General features: G+C 42.5%; 1 protein-coding gene across 1 annotated transcript in view; it reads right to left on the reverse strand.

Annotated features, from left to right (window-relative positions):
* VTA1 (vesicle trafficking 1) overlaps positions 1-12,356 on the reverse strand; it is a 184,646-nt gene that overhangs the window by 52,847 nt on the left and 119,443 nt on the right. Inside the window, exon 4 of the mRNA XM_030198503.1 lies at positions 7,124-7,199. Within this exon, the coding sequence (XP_030054363.1) occupies positions 7,124-7,199 (76 nt within the window). The remainder of the gene's footprint in view (positions 1-7,123; positions 7,200-12,356) is intronic.

Here is a 12,356-nt window from a genome sequence, read left to right on the forward strand (position 1 = left end):
ACATGGCATGTGATACCATGATATACATGTGATACCATGGTATACATATGTATACCAGAGTTTGATTTATCCTTGCCATGTCTCAGGGCACAGACCGTAGAAGTCTGCACAGTATTGTTCTTGTACTAAATGTTTTGAAGCTAACATCGAAGCCCCTTAAAATTTACACTCCGGCCCCATCCATATCTATTCAGTTACTGTAGACCGTAGAAGTCTGCCCCAGCCACTTGTTTTGCCTTCCCAATTACCAGCGTTGCCACCCAATCTCTGCTAAGATTCTGCAGATCCATTCCTTCTAAACAGGATTCCTTTGTGTTTATCCCACACATGTTTGAATTCCATTACTATTTTCATCTCCACCACCTCCTGTGGGAGGGCATTCCACATATCTACAACCCTTTCCGTGAAAAAATACTTCCTGACATTACTCCTGAGTCTGCCCCCCCCTTCAGCCTTAATTCATGTCCTCTAGTTCTACAACCTTCCCACCTCCGGAAAAGGTCTGTTTGCAGATTAATACCTTTCCAATATTTGAACGTCTGTATCATGTCACCCCCGTTTCTCCTTTCCTCCAAGGTATACATGTTCAGGTCATAAAGTCTCTCCTTGTGCAGTTTGCAATGCAAATCCCATACCATTTTTGTAGCTTTTCTTTGCAGAGCTTCCAGTCTTTTCACATCTTTAGCAAGATATGGCCTCCAAAACTGAACATGATGCTCCAAGTGGGGCCTCACCAATGACTTGAGAGGCATGGGCATCCAACACCTGCGTCCTGTTTCTTCTGCCTGCTCATACCCCTCTGCTATGCCAGCCTCAAGCATCCATTCTGGCCAACAGCCCTGTCGCCTTAGTTATAACTGTTTCCTTCATCTTCACTATCCTCTGCACCAGCACCCCCAAGGTCTCTCTCCATGATGTCAAGTTTACTAATCTCTCACCTCCTATTCGGTATCTCTCTTTCGAGTTTCAGTACCCCAAGTGTATCACTCTGCCACTTCTTAGCATTAAGTTTTAAATGTCAGTACTCATATACCAAGTCCAATTGTTTATAGATATTTTTATATAAAATTTTTTGTGAAACTCGCTCAGTATATGTGACGTGCAACCACCTTTTCCCATTATGTCGCATGAGCGCAGGACTAGCAGTAACAGTGTTAATGCTAAGAGAAGATAACTCAAGGAGAGGTGGGTTGGGTTGTGAGAATTCATGCCTGCTGTTCTCTGAGAAAACCTGCTACAGGTAACTTAGCTTTCTCCGAGGACAAGAAGGCATGATATTCTCATAAATGGAACTCACTAGCTATGAGGCTCATAGGAAAAGTATATTCTGACAGTCAAGCAAATAGTGAGCCTGGTGGAAAACGGGCTGGAGAGTGGAGTTGGATTTTAAACATTCTGTTTTCCCGCTACATAAACAGCCCTGAGGAAGATGTTTCAGGTGCCACCCATGTCCATATCTGGATTTGCTGCTGACAATATCCAGTTTCTTCCTGTTTGTTCAGATAATACATCACCACCAGAGTGTCTGTGCATACTAGTATTACCTGGTTGAGAATTCGACCTGGAAGGTCTTGAGTGTTTCAGATGTGATTTGGGGTAGCTGACTATAAATATGAGGAGTTCTAGGAGTTGTATTGTTGACGTCATTGAATTGGCGGCAGATTTCCAAGTGGCTGCCTGTATTAATGAGTTTTCAGGTGTCCTATTACACCAAGCACACTTTTTAAAGTCACTCGGCACCCTGATGATATGGAAGGAAAACGGCTGACGAAGGTCAAAAGGCTCAATGGCCCGGGGACCTTGAGTAATATTGTACCTAAGAAAGGTCAGAGGTTCCCGGGTAGATGAAAGCCTCAGAGGCCCTCTGGCCAAAATGAAAAAAAAATTAAAAATAACAAAAATACAAATGTCATGAAGAGTTGAACTATGACAAAAACAAATAATTATGAGGAAATTTTGACCCAAAAAGGGAAGGCACCAAAAGTCAAAAAGTTGACACACTGAGGAGAGATTAGAAATACCGCTCTGCTGTGTGGAAAACGAAAGACTTCTGATCCCGTGCTTGTGCATCAGGCAGGAAGGCACCCACGCATAAGCGGTGAGGGCACTTTCCTTAAAGATTTAAAGTGGTAGTACACTGACAGTGTCCACATCAGGCTCCATCGGATGACGTCACCCATTGTGAGAATATCATGCCTGTTTGTCCTTGGAGAAGTCTCTTTATATCGACGTCCCTTGTATTTAGTTTGCTTATACCATACCATCTTGCAAGATCTCTTCACTCCTCTGATGCTGATCTTTTTGTCCCTTCTTTTAGAAAATTAGTCTGAGTCATCCCGTGCAACAGTTCGCTCAGTTCATGGAAGCAGTTTCCTTTCTCCTTGTAGTCTGATCAATCCTACATTAGTTTTATGTCATCACTGAGGACGCTGCTCTTTCACAGAATGTTTTTTTTTCTTTTTAACTATATCCATTGTATTCCTTTTGTTTTCAGATTTTATTGTTATTTTATTTTGATTAGAGTCTGCCGGTTAAGATTGCTGAGTTATACATCCCTTCCTCTGTTGTGTCCTGTTTGGTCTATTGTTTTATTTTATCTGATTTTACATGGGTTGTAGTAAATCGTTTTGATACTCTGTGACATAACTTTACAAAACCAACAATAAATAGCAGATGGGAATGAATTCCATAACGGGTGTAGCTACTGAAAATATTCAAGTATGCATCCTATATTTCCTTACCATCCTAACCCAAAGGTATACAGATAGCCTGACAACTTACACTTATAGGCTAGGAAGATTCAAACGGCATTAACAATGGAGCATGGATTCTTCTCTCATACCAGTTTTAAACAAACAGCAGCAACTTATATTTGATCCCACAACTAATCAGCAGCTAGCAGTCTCATTACTCCAGAAGTAATCTGCTCAAACCATGATAATAATCCTGGATGTTGAATTTTGTGCACACTGAAATGCCTTCTGGCATATGCTGAAAGCCCTATGAAAATGGCATTGCAAAACAGGGAAACACTATTGCTTGAAACACTGTACAGAAAATATAAGAAAACTAAAGAACCACATCTTATAAAATATAGTCTGCATTATGTTTTGTGTATTGTGAATCACACAACAAATATCTAACTCTGATTTTACGGGAATGACTGTCATTCGTAGTCCTAGTTAATGATATCCAAAGACTGTTTTCATAAGATTCCTACACTATTCTGTGTCAACCAAAGAAACATGAAACATAATACTATAGATGTAGCATAAATACCATCAGAGCTAGCAAAGAGAACATATAATATCTTTAATTATTACTTCATATAGCAGATGGATATAAATGTAAAAATAACAGTGTGGAAAGGCAAAGCTCTGTAGCACTCCCTGTTTCATCTCTAACCAACTTGAGAACTACATTTCCACCCTTATTTGAGTCCACCCTCTAAATAAGAGTGAAACAGTCCTTCCAATCTCCGTTTACTGCAGCCTCTGAAGAAGGATCCGATGATCCACACAAATGCCAAGCTAGCAAAAAAATCAGTGGATAAGCTGTGTTAGCCCTTTCCAAGCCACTAATACTGAATCAACATAGAAGTCAGCAAAGATTTCACCCCATAGCCCTTATAAAATCCATGTACTGTGAACCCATAGGCACAAATTTTCCACAAAAATATCTTGTAGTTGTCTTACAACCACCCTTTCCAACAATTTTGCTTAGAAAGAAGGCTAAAAATAGGAAAGAACTAATATCTAACACAGTGGTGAAATGGGACAGGATATTAGGCACGCGATTGGTTTACTCAACATACAAATTGTGTTCTCTGTGTGGATGTTTTATTTTCCTATCTAATTTTGTATTTCCTTTCTGAATTTTGATATTTTTTTAGTACTGGAAACCGCTGTGATCTGTATGCAGCCCAGGTGGTACAGCAAGATTTCAATAAACAATTTTTAAACAAGGGCCACTCTGGCTCCAAAGTGCTGAATGAGAGCCATCAAGTATCTTCCCATGCAGGACTGCTGCCAATGACATCCTGTCCTCAACAGGATCTCTTTCGCAATCCTCCTGCTCTATTCTACCAGTCTCTCTACCCCATGTGCCTCTAAGACTCAAACCTGTATCTTGTGCCACCACTCTCTCTCCTCTGTCCTTCCCCTTCCTATCACCAATATTTCACTTTTTGTTTCCATGAGCACTTTTAAACTAACTGTGTATGCTATAACAGTGATGTTCTCTAGACTCCCAGGGGCTTTCAGGAGACTTCATTACTTTGAGGAAGAGGAGCAAAATGGAAAAAAAAGCCACTGATAAAGAGACTGGCAAGTATAATCTCAAAAGGAAGATTGATAAAAAGATTTATATACAATGCATTTAAACACAACATGCTTTCCTATTTAATAACTGAAACATAACTACATCCTCACCTGAAATAGATAAATGAACACTCTGGCCAATATGCATCAAAATCTGAGAAAGAACAATTCTTCCATTAGGGAAATAACATGATTTGTACAAACTCTTCTCCAACTCCCTAAAGCTGCCAAGCCAGTAAGGCAGGGGGCAGAATGCTGCCAGGAAAAACTGTCCTACTGCTATGAGTTGACTTAAGGCTTTCCTTCTGCTGCTGGAGAAAATGGGGGCTACACCAAGGGTACTCAAGGGTTGACAGTGGCCCTGGACCCTTGCATTGAAGATCACTAATCTAACAGATACAGATTAGGTTGGCTAAACCCATGGGACATGGATCCAATACAGATGTAGTTGTGCACATATCCTGAATCACTTTCTCTACATCATCTTTATTTACTGAATGGAAACCAGACCATAAGATCAGGGTTTCTAATTCTCCCCCTTTCAAACCCAACTGGAATCACTGAGAGTTTTCTTAACTTCCTAGCATAACACTGCAATAAGACACCAGGATCTATTACATAGAGCAGCGTTTTTCAACCAGTGTGCCGTGGCTGGTCCACAGGTGTGCCACGGGAATTGAGGGTCATTTATTAACAGGGCTGGAACAGAGTGTACCTTTTCAAAGTTTTCTTGTCTCTAGCGGTCTGTACCAGCAAGCAGCGATTCATACAGCCTGCATGTGCCAACCCCAGAGCTTTCTCTCCAATGTAACTTCCTGCTTCCACATAGACAGGAAACAGGAAGTCATGTCAGAGAGAAAGATCTGGAGTTGGTATGAGCAGGCTATATGAGTCACTGCTACTGACCGCTAGAGACAAAACATCTTTTAAAAAAAGGTACACGGGTGGGGGGGGGGGGGGGGGGGAAGGGGTCAAGAGACAAGGGAAGATGCCTGATTGCTGGCTGGAAAGAGAGCAGGAGGGACAGATGCTGGATATTTGTGTGTTTGGGGGAGGGGGAATTGAAGGTAAATGTTGGACTATGTGTAGGGGTACAGGTGGGGGGAAGAGAAGGTAAATGCTGGACTGTAACGTATGTGGAGGTGCAGGTGGGGGTTGAAGGTAAAATGTTGGGCCATTTGTGGGGGTGTGCCTTGACAATTTTAGCACCATGTAAGTGAGATGAAAAAGGTTGAAAATCTCTGACATGATATTCATTGGGTGCATTGTTAGCTCTTATACTATTCAAAAAGTTCACAAGGATGGCTTATTCTACAGTGTCAGTTTTTAAATTTTTCCAATGCTAAAACTGAAGTTTCCCTGAGGAAGACATTACTTGGTAAAACAGATACATGTTGAAGTTGGGATATGAAGTGCGAGCACGCCCTTATTATCAAAAGGTGAAGACCTGGTGTGCAGGATGGCTTGAGGACATCTAAATGCAATCAGCTTTTGGATGAGATACTGAACTCGGATCAATATTTATCTATCTACTCAGGAATGTTTGATGTTAAATTTAGGTAATTGATTTTTAAAGCCTTGAGAGAAGATTGAAAATAGAGGCAAGTTTAATAATACAGTATTTAGTTTAGTCTTGGCACAGTATTAGTAGCAGGAATAGGGTTTTAAATTTCATTGAAAATCATACACTTTTGATTTTTTTACTCTCAATTGCTATTTTTTCAGTATCTGAAAATTTTGCTTATAGGCTTGAGTATAGTTTTTGTTAAGGTCTGGATGTGACGTGTTTATACTTTATTCCATCCTTATGACTGCTTGATGCCATAGTTTTATTTATATGAACTTTCTTATACACCAAGTCAAAGATATCAAGGTGGTTTACAAAAATGTCTTGAGAACAATATTAGACAATAATAAAAGTCCTCAAAAGGTAGGGTAAGTATAGCATTACAGAGTACCACCCAAAAAACAACAGCATGGCAACAGAACATAATAATCAAAGAGGAACCACAATAGTACTTAAAGAACTCAGGAGACTTTAGTGTGGCTTGGAACATGTGCTGTGTGAATGATGTATGGAGAGTTTTTATCCATTCAGTTCTCTAAATGGTGTGTTTATAGTTTAATAAACTTGTTTTATGAATATTGCATGCCAATTTTTTTTTTGATTTGAGATTGGTGGTGTACGAAGCTATTTGTTTAGTTAGCTCTTTATGTCAGTCACAGTGGGGCAAATAGCATTTATGTGGTTAGCATTTCATGCTGGTTAACATAACAACTTTTGGCCAGACTTTGATGTCTATACAATAGTTACTGGTGTACGAACTGGATGGGGAAAATGCATACCAGGAATTGGGGAAAAAAATATTTGGACGGCGGTAATATTCAGCCACTATCCAGATAAAAAGTATCTGTTTAGTAGGACTGCATAAATAGATTTCTAAAGGAAACTGATAAGCTATTTATAGTTTGAATCACGTAAACAACAATCCTACCCGAACAGACAGGACCTCTTAATACTGGGGACTTGATATTGAACAGAGCAGCAGGTACAACCCTAACAAAAGCACAGAAGGGTATAAACCTGCACAGAGTAGTAGGTACACATTCTAGTCACCTTACTGGAGGGACTAGATCGATCATATGAATCTCTATTTATTGTCATTTACTATGCTACTATTAAAAGAAGCAAATTAGTTTTCTGCTTACCTTTAAGTAGTGGCTGGCCAACAAAAAACCTTCCACAGATTGCAGAGTATCTGAACAACAAATCATGAACCAGTATCTGCACTGTATGTACTTACCTCTTCAGAGAGCTCTCCAAATACTGACAGTGTGTCTATCAGGAGACTTGCAGTATAGAAGGACTTAATCATATTTCTACAAGAAACAAATATTGTAGCAGTTTTAGATTTTGATGTTTCATGTAACAGTGTCAATACTAAAACAACAGAAGAACACAGGCCAGCTTGATGGTTCAGTGGCAGTGCTATGTAACACAGTAAATGATGGCAGATAAAGACCTGCATGGTCCACCCAATCTGCCCAGCAAGGTGGCCAGAGCTATCTATGCCTGTCACTCTGCGCAGGCCCCAGTCACCCATGCCAACCATATAGGCAGCCAAACATGATGGAGACTTGGTTAAAAGCACATATCACCCCCAAGTATTCAACTTACCAGCCAAGATGTCTTCCCCTCCCCCCAGAGCTGCACAGCACCTTCACTCGCAGCACATCATGTACTGTCATGTACCCTAGTTATCCAGGGCTGGGCATGCTATAGAAGCAGCATTCACAGCCCCTGGGATAAGCATCCTGGTCATCACGCAATGGTGGCCACATGATTGTAGTGTTCCAGAAGAGTCTTAGTACAGAGACCCTGGCTGCAATGGCCAACTTAAAAGATTTTGGAGGAAATATAGAACAGCAGAAAAAGTTCCCAGGTAGTTGCAAACGAAGGTTCTTCAGCACCAGATCCCTGCCCTTGTTACCTATGTAACTTTTTTAAGTCTATGTGCTTTGAAAATGAGCCTCCACGTGAGTTTCAAATAATCATTTAAACCGTCAAAGCCTTATTATTTCTATGCCAAAAACATTCCTTCCTTCCCTCCCAATTCTTGTTTAGCTAATCTAATAGTGTCGGAAAACCAAGCAACACTGAGATCTTTTTTCTCAATGATTTCAGAGGGGACATTTTATCAAGTCTTTCCAATAGAGAGGTATACCATCGATCATGAGCCTCTTCAAGTCAAAGAGTGTCCAACTCCCTCAAATAAGGGCACTAGCAATCTTACGTGCATTGGATCAATTTGTTCATGAGACATGGTAACTTGGGGTGTAGAATATGACTTATGGTCAAGTTAATACATCAAAGTGGAAGAAATCAAATAATGATCAGACCAGGGAATAGGTTCACAAGAAACATTTATACATGTGAGAACTTCGAATAAACTGATTACCCATAAAACAAAGGTTTAAAGTGTGCCATGCATTATGGGTTAGGACTATCAATCAACTGAAACAAACCTAAACAATTTAGGACATAAAGATTGAAGTCACCTAGCAAGATAGTATTAGCTGTCGATTTTTTGTGACCTGTCAAAATTTCAATTAGAGGTGAAAAATCAGAATGTAAACATCCAGGACGACTGTAAATAATTAAGTATTAAGTTCAGGTTCTTAGAGCAGACCCATAAAGATTCAATCCATTCCAGAAGAAAAATTTAACTAACTCTTTAACAAACACTAAAAGACCCCACCCCATCAACCATTTCTTGACTGGGAAAACGTAACATAACTGAGAGGACAAAGTTGGTCAATAACAACAAAATCAATAGTTACAGAAAACTATAGTACAAAGGATTAACAGCTTGCTCATAACAGAATTGGATTCATGACATCAGCCAATTTGCTAAAGTTCTTTTGACAGCTGGAATGACAACTGTGCTGGAGATGAAGGAGACAAGTGTGTCGATTTTTCTTTTAAGAGCCTGTTTAGACTCTCAGGTGTTTAGGGCTGTCTTGTATGGATTTTCATGAAGCTTCAGACAGAGAGCAGGAAATGCTATTTCCTTATTAACATGAAAAGGTGTTTTCACTTTCAGTAAAACTTGAGATGAGTTCGGAGAACTACCTGTTATGATAAACTGGATGAAAGACTCATAGGTAACTAGAACTTGGTGCTTACTATATTCTAGATAAAGTAATCACACCTAGAAAGAACACTTTCCATGAGCGGTACACTTATGCAAGGCAGATTCCATTGACATTAAAGGCCCATGGAACAGGTGGTATCTGAAATAGTGGTCTGACACAAAGAAGCCCCTTTAAAAATAAGAAATGAGTGGGCACTGCAAAGCTGGTGGCACTGAGAAGCACTCTGATAGAAAAAATATGAAATCCCAGATGACAGAGATAGTATTAAATTATAAACAAAAGGAGGGGAGTCACGTGATGCGTTGAGGGAGTAGGACGTGAGTCCCTGCTCTCCGAGGCCCAACGCCCGATATCGCCAAATAACTAAAGATTTCACCTCGCCCCGAAACAAACTGAAGGCACGAAGCATCAGTTAACTGGGTGATGGATAAATTTATGGAGAAATCAGCTAAATTATGCCGGCGCGCGGAGCAAAGAAAGATAAGGAACTGTCGAAGGCAGTTGGCCCGGACATGGACTCGCCACAGAAACACAGCGGGCCGCCTTTCTCGGAGGCGCAATTAGCGCAATTATCACAACTGAATGCGGCAGTAGTCCAAGCACTGGAACCCAGATTAGAAAAAATATCGACACAAATCGCAAATTTTGAAACCCGATTGGAGGAGGAGTCGCGCCGGATCGGAGACCTAGAACATAGGGTGTCCGAGATGGAGGACGCGAACCCCCCAACACAACAACAGATCCGCCAGCTACAGACCACAGTGACAACGCTCACAGATAAGGTGGATGAACTGGAGAACAGAGGTAGGCGCAGTAATCTGCGGTTGATTGGCCTACCTGAGTCGATTGGGGACTCTGTGCTAGCAACAGCTGTGGAACAATGGCTGAAAACAGAGTTCGCTCTGTCGGACCATGCGGGCAGCCTGTGTTTGGAGAGGGTGCATCGCGTAGGTCGGAATCAAGATGGCCGCCAGGCCCCGCGCGCGGTGATCCTGAAAGTGCACAATTACCTGCATAAACAAGAGATATTGAATGGGTACCGCATAAAGCGAGATGACACAAAATATGAGGGACACCAGATCAGAATTTTTCAGGACTACTCAGCCTCCCTTCAGGAACGCCGGAAGAAATTCACGCCGCTGTGTCGCCGGCTACACGCGCTACAGACAAGATTTATGCTGATATATCCAGCAGTACTTAAGATCCGTCATGAGGGTCGCTGGAAAACGTTTGATTCCGCAGAAGCGGCGCACACATTCATCACGGAGCTAGAGCAGCGCCCGGCAGATCAGAACGAACAGAGGAGAGAAGTCTGAACCATCTTTAAGGTCTGCATTTTAAGGGGCGAAGGCTGAAAGTTATGCACCTTCTAGGGCGGGGAGGCCTCGGGCATGGAAGGGGCTCCTCTTAGAGTAATAGACTGGATGCATAGGGTTCAGGAATTAGGATGGTTGATAGGGGCAGGGGGGAATAAGGGGAAGTTAGGGGAGGGGGGTTGGTTAAAAGAGGGATACACACAGGAGCTACATGTACACTATAGAGTTTTTGATAGAGGTAGGCCGCCCGTGGTTTGGGTCGTGGGAGACACAGTGGGGAATACGGATAGCCTCCTGAGTAGGGCTGGGTGCTCAGGAGACATAGGCTGGCAGAACATCACAGGCACCCTGTCACTGACCCATTCCTGCTCAGAATAATGTGCGCATAATCTCCTGGAATGTGGGAGGGATCTCCTCCCCAATCAAGAGAACAAAAATTTTAACAGCTTTACACAGACATGGGGCGGGGATAGCTTGCCTCCAGGAGACCAGATTGTCTCAAGAGGAACACGAGAAACTGAATCGACATTGGGTAGGAGAAGTGTTTTGCTCACCAGCCACGGGAAGGAGAGGAGGAGTAGCGATATTAATCCATAAATCACTAATGTGTTCAGCTAAACTTGAGTTTAGAGATGCCGAGGGGAGACTAGTGGGGATAAAGATCAACTTACAGGGGAGAGAGATGCTAGTGGTGTCGGCTTATGGCCCCAATACAACAGCCACAGGCTTCTTTGCAGAGGTCTTGGCGAAATGCAGGGGGCACAGCACACTTCCCTTGATCCTAGCTGGGGACATGAACCAAGTCATGGATGCGGCCCTGGACCGCTCCAAATCCCAACAAACACAACCCGCGGCTCCACCTTCCATATTAGGAACATTCTGTCATGAGATGGGACTGGTAGATCCCTGGAGAATATTACACGGAGAAGAGAGGGATTACACACATACATCCAGGGTCCATCGGACACAGTCCAGAATCGATTATGTTCTTATGTCGCAGACCGAGTTCTCCAGGGTAATAAATGCCACTATAGGCCCAGAGGAAATCTCAGATCACTCTTTAATCTGGGTGGATCTTGAACCAGCCCCCTTTTTTCAACAATCCCCGGGGTGGAGGTTTCCGGCATATTTGTTCACGTCCAATGACTTCAAAAAGTATTTACAACAGAAGTGGGAGGAATTTGCCACACATAATCGAGAACATCAGGAAGACGGGGTCTTGTTTTGGTCCACGGCGAAGGCTGTGCTCAGGGGGGAGACCATAGCTTATGTCAGCAAGAGGAACCAACAAATTGCCCGGAGAATAGTTATATTGGAGAAACAGCTTAGAGAGGCGAGGCGAGCGTATGCCGGGGCACCGACACGGGCAAATTATGACACACTTATGTCTACCAGAGTGGCGCTCAATAGCCTTCTGCATGAGCGGATAATGCGGTCACTCCTGTACAAAAAATACAAACTACACAAATTTGGAGACAAAGCGGGAGGGATGGTAGCTAGACTAGTGAAGGGCACACGCAAACCGCATTACATCACAGCACTCCGCACTAAAGCTGGAGGAATAACACGTGACCCCAAGGAGATTGCAGACAATTTTTATCAGCACTTTGCAAAATTATATAAAGGGAAACAAGAGCAAGTAGGGACCCGGGAGACCATACAAGGATATTTGAAAGGGGCGGGACTAAAGAAAATCCCCACGGACCAAGCAGCCCTCCTTGGTGCCCCGGTGTCAGCCAAAGAAGTACAAAAGGCGATAGGCTCACTGAAACTATATTCAGCTCCAGGGCCTGATGGCCTCCCAGGAGAATTTTACAAATTGCTGAACTTACAGATCATAGGGCCCCTGACTGAATATTTGAACACAGTGGTAGAAATGGGACAGTTCCCTCCACACGCAAACACAGCACTTATAAGTTTGATCCCCAAAAAAGACAGAGATCAACTGAACCCGGGATCCTACAGACCTATCTCCCTGATTAATGTGGAGGTCAAGCTCTTATCACGCATCTTGGCAGAAAGATTGGCGCCCCTGATGCCCCGTCTTATCCATGAAGATCAGATA

Source organism: Microcaecilia unicolor, chromosome 3 (genome assembly GCF_901765095.1).
Source record: "Microcaecilia unicolor chromosome 3, aMicUni1.1, whole genome shotgun sequence".
Taxonomy (NCBI): Eukaryota; Metazoa; Chordata; class Amphibia; order Gymnophiona; family Siphonopidae; genus Microcaecilia; species Microcaecilia unicolor.